The sequence below is a fragment of the Salvelinus namaycush genome, chromosome 11 (genome assembly GCF_016432855.1).
Source record: "Salvelinus namaycush isolate Seneca chromosome 11, SaNama_1.0, whole genome shotgun sequence".
NCBI lineage: Eukaryota > Metazoa > Chordata > Actinopteri > Salmoniformes > Salmonidae > Salvelinus > Salvelinus namaycush.
Genome location: NC_052317.1, coordinates 18,978,731 through 18,998,999, shown reverse-complemented (window position 1 = coordinate 18,998,999; position 20,269 = coordinate 18,978,731). Strand labels below are relative to the sequence as shown.

The window sequence follows — 20,269 nt, the reverse complement described above, 5'->3', positions numbered from 1 at the left end:
GATGGGGAAAGGGGTATTGCCGTAAGTGAGCAAATTGCTCCGCAAGTTTTGTGCTCTCTAAAATAGAGCAGTTCGTGTGGATTTGGACTATTGATTGATTGATTGGTGTTTTAAGTGCAAATCCTTTTTAGCCTTTTTTTAGTTAAAGGCTAATTGAACACCAATGTTTTTTTTCTTCTTCCTTTTATCTAAATGAAGATAAATTAAGGTTGATAGCATGTCATTATTCAATTGTCTGTCTGTTTTTGTGTATTGTTTGTTTTATCTGTATTCAGATCATGATACACATTACTTTTCAAAAAAGATGGAAATGTGTCCCTCTAATCGTTCCTCCTCTTCCCCCTGACAGGTTCCAACACAGCCATCAAGGAATAGGACAATGAGGGTGAAGCCCAGCTCCCTTATAGGACGTAAATATCAGGGCAGATAGAGGCTTGGCGTTTTGTGCAAACACCACAGTTCCACTATGAGGACTTGCTTGCTGGTCCTGCTATGGGCGTCCCTGTCCCACTACGTGGATGCCATGTCTATTACCAGAAGGATTGTGGTGGAGATGGGAGAGATGGAAGGAGAGGAGGAGGAGGACAGAGATGGAGGAAAGGGAGGGAAGCTACTGAAGCGTTTCAAACGAGGATGGATGTGGAACCAGTTCTTTCTACAGGAGGAGTACACTGGGAGTGACAAGCAGTACATTGGCAAGGTATATCCTTTTGTCTTATTGCAGCCGTGCACTTCTGAAAGAGCAGTGTGGGGAAAACCCCACTCTGCTATTGTTGAATTCTGGCCTTGACACAATGACAATATAAATATTGAGAAATCTCCCAGAGCATCAAATGTCAATGTCACTGGCTAGTGGGACCACATCATATCCCCCCACCAGGATTGGGATTTTCTGATGTAACACAACAGCATACATTGCATGTTTTAGAGGCTGGAGAGAGGAGAGCTACTGAAGCCCTGTACCCTGTAATACCCTGTAACCCTCCAGGCTCTCACGGCGAGACCCGGCTTCACAGAGAAGCAGGGAGATAATCAAAGATTGAGAGAAAAAGGGCAAAGAGAGAGAGGGGTGGGGGTGGGGGGGGGGGGGGGGGGGGGTAGAGGGAGAGGGAGAGAAAGGCATTCTGGAGCCACCACCATCAGTCTTGCATTAGGTTACTCTGTCGAGCCCTGGGGAGTGAAGCAGCGCTGTGCAGTGGATTATTTCCATATGCCTTGTAGAAAATAATTCACCTTGTCAGGTCCCTCTTTTTTTCTCTACCAAGCCTGCCTCTGTGTTGCCATGCATATAATGAGATGTTATCTGTCACATGTGCTTTTCGCTGTTCTGTCCTCTCTGGTGGGACTGAACAGCCTTGTTGTGTGTTATAGATGTTTAGGTGGACATTGTTTACCACCAACAGCACTGTTGAAATGCATATAAGTCTGCTGTCGTGAAGATGGAACACACTGAGCATGGTAGAGGATAAAACCCAATTCTATGCCCATTGCTCAGAGTTGCATAATGGCTACTTAGAGGCATGGGAATAAGAGATGAGATGAGGCAGGAACATATGTGCTGAAAGGGGAATTGCAGGTATTATGTGTTACATGTTGGATTTAGATGATTGAGACATCTGTGGGAGGCTACAATCATTCATTGTTGATCATGTCAAGGCTTTATACCATCTTGGCTTTCTTCTTTTTCAAAGACTGGCTCCTTTCTTTCCCTAGATCATTGTGAACTCCCGTTTCATTCATGTGTGCATGTTCTGAGACTGTCTTGTGCTTTGACATTTAACTAGAAAGGGCTTACTGTGTGTTCTCAATGACAGTGATCAGAGGGCATTGAGAGTGCACTCTGATGTTAATTGATTCATTCAGTGGATCTCTTTGTAGCAGTGTATCTATATAGACAAAAGTACTTGGAGAGGTAGATATACTGTTTGACAGATTAATTGGTATGTTGTACTAAATACCATAACCTTTACAAACCATGTGGTATGATTTTTTACTCCATTTACAAATCAAGGCGTTGTCAGCAAAGCAAGACCATATTAAGGAAAGACGGAATGAGTCACTTACCACTCAGAGACCATCAGTACCCTGCCCATCACCTCCCCTACAGTTGAAGTCAGAAGTTTACATACATTTTAGCCAAATACATTTAAACTCAGTTTTTCACAATTCCTGACATTTAATCCTAGTAAAAATTCCCTGTCTTAGGTCAGTTAGGATCACCACTTTATCACATTCCCAGTGGGTCAGAAGTTTACATACACTCAATTAGTATTTGGTAGCATTGCATTTAAATTGTTTAACTTGGGTCAAACGTTTCAGGTAGCCTTCCACAAGCTTCCCACAATAAGTTGGGTGAATTTTGGCCCATTCCTCCTGACAGAGCTGGTGTAACTGAGTCAGGTTTGTAGGCCTTCTTGCTCGCACATGCTTTTTCAGTTCTGCCCACAAACTGTCTATGGGATTGAGGTCAGGGCTTTGTGATGGCCACGCCAATACCTTTGTTGTCCTTAAGCCATTTTGCCACACCTTTGGAAGTATGCTTGCGGTCATTGTCCATTTGGAAGACCCATTTGCAACCAAGCTTTAACTTCCTGACTGATGTCTTGAGATGTTGCTTCAAAATATCCACATAATTTTCCTCCCTCATGATGCCATCTATTTTGTGAAGTGCACCAGTCCCTCCTGCAGCAAATCACTCCCACAACTTGATGCTGCCACCCCCGTGCTTCACGGTTGGGTTGGTGTGCTGCACGGTTGGGATGGTGTTCTTCGGCTTACAAGCCTCCCCCTTTTTCCTCCAAACATAACGATGGTCATTATGGCCAAACAGTTCAATTTTTGTTTCATCAGACCAGAGGACATTTCTCCAAAAAGTATGATCTTTGTCCCCAAGATCTTTGTCCCCATGTGCAAAAGCCGTAGTCTGGCTTTTTTATGGTGGTTTTGGAGCAGTGGCTTCTTCCTTGCTGAGCGGCCTTTCAGGTTATGTCGATATAGGACTCGTTTTACTGTGGATATAGATGCTTTTGTACCTGTTTCCTCCAGCATCTTCACAAGGTCCTTTGCTGTTGTTCTGAGATTGATTTGCACTTTTCGCACCAAACTACGTTCATCTCTAGGAGACAGACTTGTGTCATGCACAAAGTAGATGTCCTAACCGACTTGCCAAAACTATAATTTGTTAACAAGAAATTTGTAGAGTGGTTGAAAAATGAGTTTTAATGACTCCAACCTAAGTATACGTAAACGTCCGACTTCAACTGTACCTGTCACTCACACTCTACCTCACAGCCCGTCTAATGCAAACTGTAAATCGGATGTTTCGCTAGCAGGGGTCAATTCCATTTTCATTCCTCTCAGTTAAATTAGATAAGGTACTTTCCATGTAAAAGGACCCATGAGCACCAACTTGTGATGTTCATGAGCATGTCAAATTGGAGGTAAAATGAAAGCTGAGTCTATTTTTATTTTGAAAAATAGGAGCATTTATATATTTTTCAACCATTTCCATCTAAAAAATGTGGAATTAGCTCAAGGCCCCTACCAGCTAATATCAACACTTATATTTCATTTTGGATACATTTTTCTGCCTTCTGTAAGTTGAAGAAACATTGCCTTGTGCCTTGATATTCTGTTACCAAACACCCACACTCTCCCTCATAAGGAGGAGGATATTAAAGGTACACAGAAGTAACAAGTAAAGGTAGACCTATCAATTAGTTCCAGTGTTTTTACTCATATAAAGGTTGTGTATTAATTATTAAGTAATTAAAAATCTAAATGTTGTCACAAAATTGGTAACGGAATTTCTGCAATTGATTTGGGAAATGGGAAATCATAGTAGTCACAAACTACAGTTGGGTTCACAAGTTTGGACAGCACAGTGCAGTATAGCACAGTAGAGTACAGTACAGTAAAGAACAGTAGAGTATAGTTCAGTACAGTACAGTAGAGAAAAGTAGAGTTCAGTACAGTGCACAGTAGAGCACACTACAGTTGAGTACACTATAATGTACTGTATTTTACTCTACGGTACTGAACTCTACTCTACATTACTGTACTCTACAGTACTCGCATGTGCTCTACTGTACTATACTGAAGTGTACTCTACTCTACTGTACTGTACTGAACTCTCCTCTTCTACTGTTCTGTGTTGTACTTTACTGAGCTCTACTGTGCTGTGCTTTGATGTCCAAACTTCTGAAACATAGACATCTATGATTGGTTCAGATTTGATCCGTTCCAGACCAACCACATTTGGTCTTGTTTGGGGGCAGAGCTCACTAAAATAATAGCAAGTGTGTAGAATAATACCCAAATATGCAAAGTAGGATATTGCATATTTATACCTTTGACTACCTATTTAGGATACATCACCATGAAGAGAATTACATTAATATCTATAATTATGTATTTCTGTGTAGTACAGATCAGGGATCCATGATGAAATTCCGTTGCCAGGTATAAATCCACTTCACTTACTGTAGTTCACAAACCAAAAGGCATGTTTTCAAAGTTAATGTGTCATGTCATAGCTGACACCATTCTTTCTGCAGACATCTTGGATCTTAATTCAGAGCAGATATTTAACAGAGTTTTTGGGAAACGTGGACATATAACAGGAGGGAGATTTTACCTACATTCTGTACCCAAACTTTTGCATCTGCACAGTTCATCCAGTAAATGTGTTTTTGTAAAATTGTTTGTGTAAATTGTTAAAAGTAATCCTTGTGCATATAGTTAGTTGTATGGTTTGTTAAACTTTGAATTCAATGGGCCTCAGTACAATTGTGTAACTGAGGAATTGCCCATAAGGAATTTCCCCATTGGAATACTAGTCCAATCCCTAAATGGACTATTTAACGCAGTTATTGTATCGTAGATACACTACATGACCAAAAGTATATGGACACCTGCTTGTTGAACATCTAATTCCAAAATCATGGGGATTAATATGGAGTTGGTCCCCCCTTTGCTGCTATAACTTCCTCCACTCTTCTGAAAGCAGGGACTTGCTTCCATTCAGCCACAAGAGCATTAGTGAGGTTGGACACTGAAGTTGAGAGACTAGGCCTGACCTGCAGACGGCATTTCAATTCAACCCAAAGGTGTTAGATGGGGTTGAGGTCAGGGCTCTCTGCAGGCTAGTCAAGTTCTTCCACACCGATCTCGACAAAACATTTCTGTATGGATCTCACTTTGTGCAGGGGGGCATTGTCATTCTGAAACAGGAAAAGGCTTTCCTCAAACTGTTGCCACAAAGTTGGAGGCACAGAATCGTCTAGAATGTCATTGTATGCTGTAGCATTAATTTTTCCCTTCACTGGAACTAAGGGGCCTAGCCCGAACAAAGAAAAACAGCCCCCGACCATTAGTCCTCCTCCACCAAACTTTACAGTTGGCACTATGCATTCGGGGAGGTAGCGTTCTCTTGGCATCCGCCAAACCCACATTCGTCCATCCGACTGTGAGATGGTTAAGCGTGATTCATCATTCCAGAGAATGCGTTTCCATTGCTGCAGAGTCCAATGGCTGCAAGCTTTACACCACTCCAGCCGACGGTTGGCATTGCGCATGGTGATCTTAGGATGGTGTACGGTTGCTCGGGCATGGAAACCCATTTCATTAAGCTCCCAACGAACAGTTCTCATGCTGACGTTGCTTCCAGAGGCAGTTTGAAACTCGATAGTGAGTGTTGTAACCAAGGACAGACAATTTTTATGCGTTACGCGCTTCAGCACTCGGCGGTCCCGTTCTGTGAGCTTGTGTGGCCTACCACTTCGCGGCTGAGCTGTTGTTGCTCCTAGAAGTTTCCACTTCACAATAACCACTTACAGTTGACCGGGGCAACTCTAGCAGGGCAGAAAGTTGACAAACTGACTTGTGGAATCCTATGACGGTGCCATGTTGAAAGTCAATGAGATCTTCAGTAAGGCCATTCTACTGCCAATGTTTGTCTATGGAGATTGCATTGCTGTGTGCTCGATTTTATATGCCTGTTAACAACTGGTGTGGCTGAAATTCCCGAATCCACTCATTTGAAGGGGTGTCCACATACTTTTGTATATACTGTATAGTGCAGTATACATCCAGTATTTGCCTTTCTCACAGGAGACAAATATGTTAACAATTTTTTTTTTTTTCTATGACAGCTCCAATCCGATATGGACAGGGGGGATGGAACCCTGAAATACATTCTAAGTGGGGACGGGGCTGGAGACATATTTACCATTGATGAAAACAATGGTGACCTCCATGCCAATAAGAGACTGGACAGAGAGGATAAGGCCTTCTATACCCTCCGAGCCACCGTGGTCAACAAGAACACAGGCATGAAACTGGAGCCGGAGACAGAGTTTATTGTTAAACTCCATGACATCAACGACAACGAGCCAATATTCACTAAGGAGCTTTACACTGTCAGTGTACCAGAGAGGTCCAATATGGGTATGTGCTCTTTAACTTTAATTTGACTTTCGACATTTCAACGTCATGACCCATCAATTTAACTCTCTTTGATGATAAAAGATCAGCACGGTTTCAAGGTCAATGGGAACTTAAAGTGTAAAATACCATGTATGGTTTTGATCATGTGGATGTGAGTTCGTATTCATCCTCAGCGATTAACAAAGCCTTTTTTATCTTACATTCTCAGGTACCTCAGTCACCCAGGTGACAGCCACGGACGCAGACGACAGCATGTACGGGAACAGCGCTAAACTACGATACAGCATCAGCCAGGGGCACCCGTACTTCTCAGTGGAACCCGACACAGGTCCGTCTGTCTGCCTGCCTGCCTGCCTGCCTTTGTCTTTCTGTGTGATGTCTGTCTGTCTGTCTGAAACAGCAGCAATGCTGTTTAATCCCTCAAAGCAATTATTATTACAATGAAGAGAGAGACTGTAATGCAATGTAATGTTCAGAGTCAGACTTCCAGAGCAATTACTATTCTCTCAGCCCCCTGTGCATTTTACAAAGTAGACTGAAACATTTAATCATTTCTAATGTGCACTCTGGAACATCTCCCATTGCTGGTTCTGTGTTTAAACAAAAGGGAAATGGAAACAAAAAAGCCTCCAACTGGCAGATTATTGTGTGGCTTAACAGCGATATGGTTTATCCCTGATGTGACATGGACGATGATGTCCCCGTCACACCAGAGGACATGAAATCCTACGAACTTTGGAAAAAATTGATGTTTCTAAGGGTTAATCTGAAAACAGTCATATCATAGATTATAGAACCCATTCAAACAAGCCAAGCCAAGCCAGGCCAGGCCAGGCCAGGCCAGACAGTATTGTTTAGGATGGATGTTGGGTCAGTTGCCATTTTCACTGTCTCATAAAAATAATTAGGTTACAGTTGAAGTCAGAAGTTTACATCCACTTAGGTTGGAGTCATTAAAACTCGTTTTTCAACCACTTCACAAAGTTCTTGTTAACAAACTATAGTTTTGGCAAATCAGTTAGGAAATCTACTTTGTGCATGACACAAGTAATTTTTCCAACAATTGTTTACAGACAGATTATTTCACTTATAATTCACTGTATCACAATTCCAGAGGGTCAGAGTTTACATACACTAAGTTGACTGTGCCTTAAACAGCTTGGAAAATTCCAGAAAATGATGAGCTTCTGATAGGCTAATTGACATAATTTGAGTCAATTGGAGGTGTACATGTGGATGTATTTCAATGCCTATCTTCAAACTCAGTGCCTCTTTCCTTGACATCATGGGAAAATCTAAAGAAATCACCCAAGACCTCCTCAGAAAACAATTGTAGACCTCCACAAGTCTGGTTCATCCTTGGGACCAATTTCCAAACGCCTGAAGGTACCACGTTCATCTGTACAAACAATAGTACGCAAGTATAAACACCATGGGACCACGCAGCCGTCATATCGCTCAGGAAGGAGACACGTTCTGTCTCCTAGAGATGAACGTAGTTTGGTGCGAAAAGTGCAAATCAATCCCAGAACAACAGCAAAGGACCTTGTGAAGGTGCTGGAGGAAACACGTACAAAAGCATCTATATCCACAGTAAAACGAGTCCTATATCGACATAACCTGAAAGGCCGCTCAGCAAGGAAGAAGACGCTTCTCCAAAACCGCCATAAAAAAGCCAGACTACTGTTTGTAACTGCACATGGGGACAAAGATCGTACTTTTTGGAGAAATGTCCTCTGGTTTGATGAAACAAAAATTGAACTGTTTGGCCATAATGACCATCGTTATGTTTGGAGGAAAAAGGGGGATGCTTGCAAGCCGAAGAACACCATCCCAACCGTGAAGCACGGGGGTGGCAGCATCATGTTGTGGGGGTGATTTGCTGCAGGAGGGACTGGTGCACCTCACAAAATAGATGGCATCATGAGGGAGGAAAATTATGTGGATATATTGAAGCAACATCTCAAGACATCAGTCAGGAAGTTAAATGACCCCAAGCATACTTCCAAAGTTCTGGCAAAATGGCTTATGTACAACAAAGTCAAGGTATTCGAGTGGCCATCACAAAGCCCTGACCTCAGTCCCATAGAAAATGAGTAGGCACAACTGAAAAAGTGTGTATGAGCAAGGAGGCCTACAAACCTGACTCAGTTACACCAGGTCTGTCAGGAGGAATGGGCCAAAATTCTGCCAACTTATTGTGGGAAGCTTGTGGAAGGCTACCCGAAACGTTTGACCCAAGTTAAACAATTTAAAGGCAATGCTACCAAATACTAATTGAGTGTATGTAAACTTCTGACCCACTGGGAATGTGATGAAAGAAATGAAAACTGAAATAAATCATTCTCTCTACTATTATTCTGACATTTCACATTCTTAATGTGGTGAACCTATCTGACCTAAAATAGGGAATTATTACTAGGATTAAATGTCAGGAATTGTGAAAATCTGAGTTTAAATGTATTTGGCTAAGGTGTATGCAAACTTCCAACTTCAACTGTACATACAGTAGTAAATGTTTCTTGTTAAATCCTACCATGAGGTCTTAGCAATGTGAAACTGTTTTTATTTTCTGATGTGGTGACCATTTCTTTGCAGGAGGTGCTTCTCTCTTATACCAGTCATAAACATTAGTTACATTACTCCCATTGGTAATTATAACTATAATATTTGCTGAAACATTAGTTAAATCAAGGACACCTACATATATTAGGTCATTCTCAAACTATACCGTATCACTTAAATCTGTTTGACATGGTGGTTCCATGAGCAATCCCTACAGCCCTACAGGACCAGAGAAGGAGAAACGTGCTTAGCTAGCTAATTAACAATACATCTCATTATATTATATGACACATTAATATTGTGTTCCTCTGGTTTGTCCTCAGGCATAATCCGGACAGCCCTGGGGCCTGGAGAGATGGACCGGGAGAAGCGGGAACACTACCAGGTAGTGATTGAGGCCAAGGACATGGCGGGCCAGAGGGGCGGCTTAACCGGGACCACCACGGTCAATATCACCCTGACAGACGTCAACGACAACCCCCCACGCTTCTCCCAGAGTGAGTACTGAGTACTGTGACTGGTATTATACTGGTGCTTGAAGTAGTAATTAGTAATGGCATTCATAGTAGTCCTAGTATTAGTGGTAGTGTCAGTGAGTGACATGTTGGTAACAAGAATCATTTTTTTAACCGTGTCATTGTGCTGTGTGTATGAGTGGCGTCAGCACTCATACACTCATACAGTTCGGCTGGCGCCTTGCTGAACTCTGCTAGCCGAACCGAACCAGTGTGCTCGCATACTCACTTAAAAGACCTTTGCTTGAAAAACGAGAAAAAAGCGTCAATAGTACTGTTTGTCAATTTTGAGACGCCGTAGCCAGTATACGCTTCCTCAAAATAGAATTAATCTAAGATAACTCAAGAAATCTGTCATTCATTTTGACACTTTTGCAGAGTAGATCTTAGTTGCTCAATTTTACATCTGACTAAGATGTTTGGTGTAGTATTTCTCCATTTAAAAAAAACAAATTCAGTTCTGGAGTAAAAATGCACTAATGGTGTTTAACATGTTTTTTGAATGACTACCAAAACTCTGTACCCCACACATACAATTATCTGTAAGGTCCCTCAGTCAAGCAGTGAATTTCAAGCACAGATTCAACCACAAAGACCAGGGGGGTTTTCCAATGCCTCGCAAAGAAGGGCAGCTATTGGTAAAAGAAAGGAGACATTGAATATCCTTTTGACCATGGTGAAGTTCTTAATTACACTTTGGATGGTGTATCAATACACCCAGTCACTACAAAGATATAGGCGTCCTTCCAAACTCAGTTGAAGGAGAGGAACGAAAATGCTCAGGGATTTCACCATGAGGCCAATGGTGACTTTATAACAGGTGAACCTTCACCCCAGTCTGAGGTCCTGAGTGCTCTGGAGCAGGCATCTCATCAAGGATCTCTGTGTACTTTGCTCCTTTCACCTTTCCCTCAATCCTGACTAGACTCCCAGTCCCTGCAGCTGAAAAACATCCCCACAGCATGATGCTGCCACCACCATGCTTCACCGTAGGGATGGTGCCAGGTTTCCTCCAGATGTGACGCTTGGCATTCAGGCCAAAGAGTTCAATCTTGGTTTCATCAGACCAGAGAATCTTGTTTCTCCAGGTCAGAGTCCTTTAGGTCCTATTTTGGAAAACTCCAAGCGGGCTATCATATGCCTTTTACTGAGGAGTGGCTTCCTTCTGGCCACTCTAACATAAAAGCCTGATTGGTGGAGTGCTGCAGAGATGGTTGTCCTTCTGGAAGATTCTCCCATCTCTACAGAGGAACTCTGGAGCTCTGTCAGAGTGACCATTGTGTTCTTGGTCACTTCCCTGACCATGGCCCTTCTCCCCCAATTGCTCAGTTTGGCTGGACGGCAAGCTCTAAGAAGACAGGTGTGTGCCTTTCCAAATAATGTCCAATCAATTGAAATTACCACAGGTGGACTCCAATCAAGTTGTAGAAACATCTCAAGGATGATCAATGGAAACAGGATGCACCTGAGCTCAATTTTGAGTCTCATGGCAAAGGGTCTGAATACTTATGTAAATCAGGTATTTCTGTTTCTTATTGTTAATCATTTTGCAAAAATTTCTAAAAACCTGTTTTTGCTTTGTCGTTATGTGGTATTGTGTGTAGATTGATGAGGGGAAAAAATTGTTTTATCAATTTTAGAATAAGGCTGTAACGTAACAAAATGTGGAAAAAGTCAAGAAGTCTGAATAGTTTCCGAATGCACTATATGGCAAGACCTGAAAATGGCTGTCTAGCAATAATCAACAACCAACTTGACAGAGCTTGAAGAATTTGAAAAAGAATAATGGGCAAATATTATACAATCCATGTTTGCAAAAAGCTCTTAGAGACTTACCCAGAAAAATACACAATTGTAATCGCTGCCAAAGGTGATTCTAACATGTATTGACTCAGTGGGTTAAATACTTTTCAATTTTTTTTATTTTTTTTCATTCATATTTTACTTCCAATCATTTTTTACTTTGATTTTACAGAGTATTTTGTGTAGATCGTTGACAATCAAATGACAATTAAATCAATTTAAATTTCAACTCAACAAAATATGGAAAAAATCAAGGGGTGTGAATACTTTCTGAAGGCAAATATGTTAGTGTCAGAAACATAGATGTGTGGATGAGGAGCTGGCACAGTAAATCACTCAGTCTCCATGCCAGAGGAAGACCAACAATCTCTTCTGTTTCTGACAAGCTTATGCAATTCTGTCTCATGGTTCCAGGCCATTCTGGTTCTGTTTCGTTAACACACTTTTCTTCTTCTCACCAACATAATTAAGGAGGCATTTTGAGTGGTGTGAAATCGTGGTGAATGTTGCCGATATTCCAATGTGAAGTTCTGTAGATCTCAGGTTCATACAGAACATTCTTGATTTACACGTGTGTCTGTTTATGTTCGTGTTCCAGGCATATATCAGTTCAGCGTTCCAGAATCCATGAAAGCTGGAACTCCTGTTGGCAGAATCAAAGCAGTGGATAAAGACCTTGGGAAGAATGCAGAGATGTTCTATAACGTTGTCGGCGGGGACGGATTGGACATGTTCGATGTCATCACAGACAAAGACTCACAGGAAGGCATCATTACTGTTGGAAAGGTAACAGCCATTACTCCTGTAAATTACATCTACTGTATAGTCACCCATAACTATAGTGCCTGCTTTGTTAGACCTAAGGTCATCAGACCATCAGAAACTCTATTACTGTATCTGTTATTGTATGATAAGTACATACTTCAAAACATAACCGTACTGCATCAGTGCAGAATATGACTCCCCTACCATGTTCTATTGTCACTGTATCCCTGTCCTTGCAGCCATTGGACTATGAAAAGACCCGATCCTACACACTGGAGATCCAGGTACAGAACACTCAGATCTTGGACACTCGTTTCCTGGGGTACCTACCCACCAAGGACATGGCCACAGTCAGGATCGGTATAGAGGATGTGGATGAGCCTCCTCTGTTTGAGAGAGCCAGCTACGTGATGGAGGTGAAGGAGGATGCAGCTGTGGGTACTGCAGTAGGGTCTGTCAGGGCCATGGACCCGGATGGATACAACAGCCCTGTCAGGTTAGTTAGAGCACTGCTTTGCTTTCCCTCCAGCCCGCCCACTCATTTCTACCTACCACCCACAGGTAATGGAGAGCTTGGTTATAGTCATTTGTATCATGGGTAATTTGATGGATGTTAAAGGTTATGTTACAGTAGTTTTGAAACTGTAGAATGATTAGAGTTGAATAGGTCATCTCATTAATTTGGGAGTCTAGAAGAAGTTGTGTCCATAATAAGCAAAGCACAAGGTATGTGTTCTGCACCATCTCCACACACAATCTTTTTAGTGAGTTCTTCTCAATGTCCAAAGTCCCTTAATTACCACTCCTCATGGAAATACACTGAAAGGGCATCTAGTATGAACAAATAACAGGATCATTGCGTAATCTGCTGGATGATGAAACTGTTAGGGCTGGTCTGGTCGGTGCCACTGTTCAGAGCTGTATTAAAATAGAGTGATATAAGTCCCACTGTCTGTTCAGGGCAGATCCTCCGGGCAGTATTCAGAATCAACTGCTGTTATCATACAGAGAGGGCAGAGAATGAGTGGACTGAAAAAGTATTCAACTTATTGAGTGAAAAGGGGGTGTCAAGTACAGTAGGAGATGTTGGTGAGTGGTAGAAAATAGAAGTGTATTGTTTTAAAAGCCTGTAGTAAACCCTCTCTAATATTTGACAAACCTGCTTTCAATCATTGTCTTACATTTTGTGTATCTATCGTACAGGTACTCCATTGATCGTCGCACAGATCTGGACCGGCTTTTTAACGTGCATTCTGGGAATGGGTCCATATTCATCACAAGACCTCTCGACCGAGAAGAAGCTGCCTGGCACAACATTTCTGTTATCGCAACTGAGTTCAGTAAGTCTTTCTCAGGCAACTTTATCATGCACATGAATTCACAATACAAACAATTCTAAAAAGGCTATGGAGTTCAATTATTATATTCTGCCCTGTTTTGAAACATAAAAACACAAATATCATATAATTATTTATTACTGTTATTATTCATAATTGTTTTTTATGTGTATGTTTGCTTTACAGACAAACCTCTGCAGACCAGTCGGGGGCCTGTTTATATCCGTCTTCTAGATGTCAACGACAACGCACCAACATTTGCCTCTTTCTACGAGACATTTGTTTGTGAAAAGACCAAGGCTGGACAGGTACGGAACGCAGATCCTCCACTTAGGTCCCATGATAGATAGTGTTTGACATGAATTCATTATTCTCATTGCTATAATTACTCGATATCATTGTGACAACTAGAGGTTCTACAATAGGCTATATGCCCAAGAATACCACAAATGAGGATAAAGCATTGTGATGAGTGCTGTATTCCTCTGGGGAAGTGATTGGTCTCCAGGGTCTACTTTCTGTGGCAGCTGATGAGATGATCTGTCATGGCAGGTGACAGTAGCTGTCACACATCAAGGACATGTTTCAATAGGTGCCCACCACATGTCTATTCCTCTACTCCTTCTCCTTTTATCCCTCCTTCATCCCTCTGTCATTATTCATAATTAATTCAGAGGCCCATCCTTGGTTCTTCTGTGTTTGTGTTTGCTGCCCTCCTGTTTACCATGCAATGTCCCATGAGAGAAGTCAATACAATCATCTACAATGGATCTTACAAAATGGTTATTTATTTTTGTCATTAATTAAATAAACATATCAATCTATTATGTCTATATGCATGGTCTCTAGCCCACAAGTTTAGCCTCCAATTTTCGTCAATATCGCAAGCCTGGAAAACCAAAGAATACCTTACTATATGAATTGCTATCTGACAGCACACATATTATTTTTTAAATATGAATCCGTTTTTGTTTATCCTGTAAACAGAAGATCCAGACGGTGAGTGCGGTGGATGCAGATGACCCTGCAGGTGGACACAAGTTCTTCTTCAGTCTGGCTACGGAGTTAGCTTACAGAGGCAACTTCACAGTCAGAGACAATGGAGGTGAGTACTGTGCTGTAGGATCTCTTTGGGTGTCTATCATACACAGTTAACACCTGATATTATGTTTGGGTCTCTATCATACACAGTCAACACCTGATATTATGTTTGGGTGTCTATCATACACAGTCAACACCTGATATTATGTTTGGGTCTCTATCATACACAGTCAACACATGATATTATGTTTGGGTGTCTATCATACACAGTCAACACCTGATATTATGTTTGGGTGTCTATCATACACAGTCAACACCTGATATTATGCTTAGGTCTCTATCATACACAGTCAACACCTGATATTATGTTTGGGTGTCTATCATACACAGTCAACACCTGATATTATGCTTAGGTCTCTATCATACACAGTCAACACCTGATATTATGCTTAGGTCTCTATCATACACAGTCAACACCTGATATTATGTTTGGGTCTCTATCATACACAGTCAACACCTGATATTATGCTTAGGTCTCTATCATACACAGTCAACACCTGCTATTATGCTTAGGTCTCTATCATACACAGTCAACACCTGATATTATGTTTGGGTCTCTATCATACACAGTCAACACCTGATATTATGTTTGGGTCTCTATCATACACAGTCAACACCTGATATTATGTTTGGGTCTCTATCATAAACAGTCAACACATGATATTATGTTTGGGTGTCTATCATACACAGTCAACACCTGATATTATGTTTGGGTCTCTATCATACACAGTCAACACCTGCTATTATGCTTAGGTCTCTATCATACACAGTCAACACCTGCTATTATGCTTAGGTCTCTATCATACACAGTCAACACCTGCTATTATGCTTAGGTCTCTATCATACACAGTCAACACCTGCTATTATGCTTAGGTCTCTATCATACACAGTCAACACCTGATATTATGCTTAGGTCTCTATCATACACAGTCAACACCTGATATTATGTTTGGGTCTCTATCATACACAGTCAACACCTGATATTATGTTTGGGTCTCTATCATACACAGTCAACACCTGATATTATGTTTGGGTCTCTATCATACACAGTCAACACCTGATATTATGTTTGGGTCTCTATCATACACAGTCAACACCTGATATTATGTTTGGGTCTCTATCATACACAGTCAACACCTGATATTATGTTTGGGTCTCTATCATACACAGTCAACACTCTATCATACACAGTCAACACCTGCTATTATGCTTAGGTCTCTATCATACACAGTCAACACCTGCTATTATGCTTAGGTCTCTATCATACACAGTCAACACCTGATATTATGTTTGGGTCTCTATCATACACAGTCAACACCTGATATTATGTTTGGGTCTCTATCATACACAGTCAACACCTGATATTATGTTTGGGTCTCTATCATACACAGTCAACACCTGATATTATGTTTGGGTCTCTATCATACACAGGCAACACCTGCTATTATGCTTAGGTCTCTATCATACACAGTCAACACCTGCTATTATGCTTAGTTCTCTATCATATACAGTCAACACCTGATATTATGTTTGGGTCTCTATCATACACAGTCAACACCTGATATTATGTTTGGGTCTCTATCATACACAGTCAACACCTGATATTATGTTTGGGTCTCTACCATACACAGTCAACACCTGATATTATGTTTGGGTCTCTATCATACACAGTCAACACCTGATATTATGTTTGGGTGTCTATCATACACAGTCAACACCTGATATTATGTTTGGGTCTCTATCATACACAGTCAACACATGATATTATGCTTAGGTCTCTATCATACACAGTCAACACCTGCTATTATGCTTAGGTCTCTATCATACACAGTCAACACCTGATATTATGCTTAGGTCTCTATCATACACAGTCAACACCTGCTATTATGCTTAGGTCTCTATCATACACAGTCAACACCTGATATTATGTTTGGGTCTCTATCATACACAGTCAACACCTGATTATTTATATTTTTTATACTATTTATATTTTCTATTAAATGTTTTATCTTATCTTTCACTCCGCATTGTTGGAAATGGACCTGTAAGTAAGCATTTCACTGTTAGTCTACACTTGTGATCTACGAAGCATGTGAAAATACAATTTGGTTTGACATTATTGTAAATATATTATAATGCCTAATTGCATACATGATTATGGCACCTTATGGTTATTCCAATGAATCCAATGAACCAGGCTGGAAGGCAATTCTGCAGTCTATGTGCTATCAGTCACCCTTCATAGCCATATAACACACTATAATGTGGCTGTTACATCAGTCTTTAACATGTGTGTTAAATGTATGTTGTTTCCCTCTAGATAACACAGCTGGCGTCCTAACCCGGCGCTCCAGCTACAGCCGACTGCACAAGAGCGTCTACCTGGTTCCTGTGGTGATCACAGACGGGGACTTCCCCATGCAGAGCAGCACGGGGACGCTGACGGTGCGCGTGTGCACCTGCGACCGCGAGGGCAACATGGAGCTGTGCAACGCCGAGGCTCAGACCAGCTCAGCTGGACTCAGCACCGGGGCCCTGGTGGCTATCCTGCTTTGTGTTATTATCCTCCTCAGTGAGTATAGCTGTCTGTTTGTCTTTCTGGCTGGCTGTGTGAGTACAGTATATTGATTGAGTCCTCATTGACTATAGCCGTCTTATTCGTCTGTCTGGCTCTGACCATCTCCATCTCCAATTTAGTCATTCACATTAATGTACAGTATGTAAAATTTCTCTCCTTATTAAGAAATTCCACAGGTTCTAGTGTAGTTGCTATATTTTAGATGTTCAATTTGACCCCTCTGTATATCACCTGAATGTGTACACATATGAGTACGCACACACACACAGGCACCTCTAAGAATGCCCTAAATTCCCCAGCCTATTTCACTCTTGGCTGTGTAATGTAAACGTGTTATTTATGGAGGATCACAACAAGTCCAACGGGATTCAGATTGTAGACAGGATAGTAGACAGGCAGTAAAAATAACCCCTGATACACCAGGAGTTACTTTAATGAAAAATAATGTCATGCGATTACCCCAATATATTACTTCAGCACCGTTAACTACATATATTGGAAAGGTATTTATTTAACGTGGTACCATTTCCTGGTTATTTATAAGTTACTAGTTGCAATCTCATTGCGATGTTAAAATTAAAACATTTTTCAGCATCTCAACTGCAGTCGTTTCTAAATTGTTACTGCGCTGTAGTACTGGGCTGCATGAAGCAGCCCTTGTTCTAATGCAGTGTTCACTGCAGCATGAGCAGCGAGATAAGATGAAATCAACCAGCCCTGAACAGCAAACCTCTTGCTAACGCTGCCTCGCTCTCTCTCTCCATCTCTCTGTGTCTCTCTCTCTGTGTCTACTTCTGTCACTCTCTCCCTATCTGTCTCTATCTCCGTCGCTCTCTCCCTTCCTCCCTCTCTCTGTCTCTCTCTCCCTCTCTGTTTCTCAGTGATCGTAGTTCTGTTTGCGGCACTGAAGAAGCAGAAGAAAAAGGAGCCTCTGATCATCTCTAAAGAGGACGTGCGAGACAACGTGGTCAGCTATAACGACGAGGGGGGCGGAGAGGAGGACACCCAAGCCTTCGACATCGGGGCTCTGCGTAACCCCGAGGCCATCGAGGAGAGCAAGCAGAGGCGGGACATCATCCCCTCGGACACTCTGTACCCCCCTCTCAGACGGACAGCCATTCCATCGCGGGACAACGCCGATGTCCGGGACTTCATAAACCAACGGGTGCAGGATAACGACAATAACCCCACCGCCCCCCCTTATGACTCTCTGGCCACATATGCCTACGAGGGAACCGGTTCAGTGGCTGAGTCTCTCAGCTCCCTGGGGTCAGCTTCCTCTGAAGGGGACCAGGACTACAACTACCTCAGTGACTGGGGGCCCCGCTTCAGGAAACTGGCTGACATGTACGGGGCTGAGGACAGCGACTGTGACTCCTAACACACTACCTGACCTGTTTCTGGGGCCGGAGCTAGGAGGATGAACTATGAGCTATAACTGACTGTAATCTCTCTTCTCAAAAAATGAGGACAAATGTTGCAGCCCGAGTTTTTTACAAAGTGCCCTTTTATTTCTTCCAACGCAACTATAGGCCATAGCTCTTTCTGATGGCCAGACCAGATAGAGACTGTGCAGCTGTGTGGATTCTTTTTTTTACTATTTTAGTGCAAGGCCAACTTTTCCAGAGAAGGTGAACTTCAGTTAATGATCCTGAGTTCAATGTCAAAATAAACTATAAATATATACATTTATTTTTATTTTCTGGTTACATCTGTATCTATATGCTGCATTGGAAGGGATTACACATTTCTCTGAATATTTCTGTGTATTCTTGAGAGATATCTCCTATAGTTTCTCTGTACTGTTACTGAAGTGCAGTATGTTGTACTTTGTATATTTGAGTGTTTTAGTGAAATTGAACTTTGCTTTTCCAGGAACAAGGAACTGGAATTGAACATCTCTTTAGGTAATTCTTCGTACCTTATTTTAAAATGGTCAAATACTTTAAATGGCAGGAAAGCCCAGGACCAAAATAAAACATTGCTTCGTGAAAGTTTACGGAACTTGGGCAGCCACTCTGTACTTACTCCATTCCCCTATCAAGCCTTCTGATGCACAGAAAGTTCACTATTCCAATTAGAAGTTGTTTGTTTATTTAGCCAATCATTTATTATGTGATCCGTCCATTTTTTGGAATTGTATCCAAGAGGAACTCTCTGAAGACATGATTTGATACAAGGACTGTATGTATATATCTCTGCACATGATGATGAATGAAGAAATGGATGGAGATGAGGTTTGATGCTCTAAGATTTACAGCCAATTTCAGCAACATCTGACAACATCGACATAATCCATCACAAATCAATAATGGTCATATTAGACATGTTTATGGGCGCAGCGATATATATACACATATGTCTTACTTACATCAATTCTGCACAAAAAGCCTACAAGGTGAATGAGCATACCACCAGAGAAGGAGATTGGCTTAGAAAAACAGACATTTTAACTCTCCATGTTCAAAGTACAGCTTATACTTTACAGAGAGAAAGCATTTACATGAAGAATTACCTAACATCCTTGAAATGAACCAAAACTATAGAAAGCATCTGAAGTAAATATTTCATTCAGCCATGTGTTTGCTAATTGTTCTGTTCTCTCTCTGACAACATTGGATGATAATGCTTTTCACTCTCTGAACTCATATCATACTTAGTAGCTAAGCGAACATAAGCAATCACTCCAAAACAACTTTATCATTAAAGAAGTTGAGACGGGATCCAAAGGATCAATTACAACTGATCTGCGCTTCGACTTTGAAAGTGTTTGTGGATAATGATGTGTTGGGTATTTGGGTACATCATTCTGATTTGACATCAAACTTTTCTCTGTAAAATTGTTTGACTAAATAATGGTATATACTGTGGTTGAAACTGTGCTTTGTGGCAGTGATTTGGGAGCATAGCTGATGTTCATGATGTACTACTTTGCTTTTTATGTTGTGATTTTCTTTGTACCAAAAATATATAGGACACATGCCGAATTAATATTGTTGAAACACAAGCATCCAACCAATATCGCTGTTTTTGATGTCTTTTGGAGTTGTACAACTAAATGTGGACACTACAGGCTACAGTACATGTCATACTATGATGTATTAACAATTGTCAAATTTTACCATAATAAACTTTTCCAGTAAACCACAAAAGAAATG

General features: G+C 41.3%; 1 protein-coding gene across 1 annotated transcript; it reads left to right on the top strand.

Annotated features, from left to right (window-relative positions):
- Positions 1-586: 586 nt before the first annotated feature.
- Positions 587-20,257, top strand: cdh6 (cadherin 6; the record flags this gene model as incomplete). Its single annotated transcript, XM_039003146.1, has 11 exons — positions 587-700; positions 6,153-6,447; positions 6,656-6,775; positions 9,336-9,509; positions 11,929-12,116; positions 12,335-12,591; positions 13,299-13,435; positions 13,619-13,740; positions 14,420-14,537; positions 16,854-17,105; positions 17,993-20,257. Coding segments are annotated over 11 exons (2,277 nt in total), but the record flags the coding sequence as incomplete, so codon positions are not given.
- Positions 20,258-20,269: the final 12 nt, after the last annotated feature.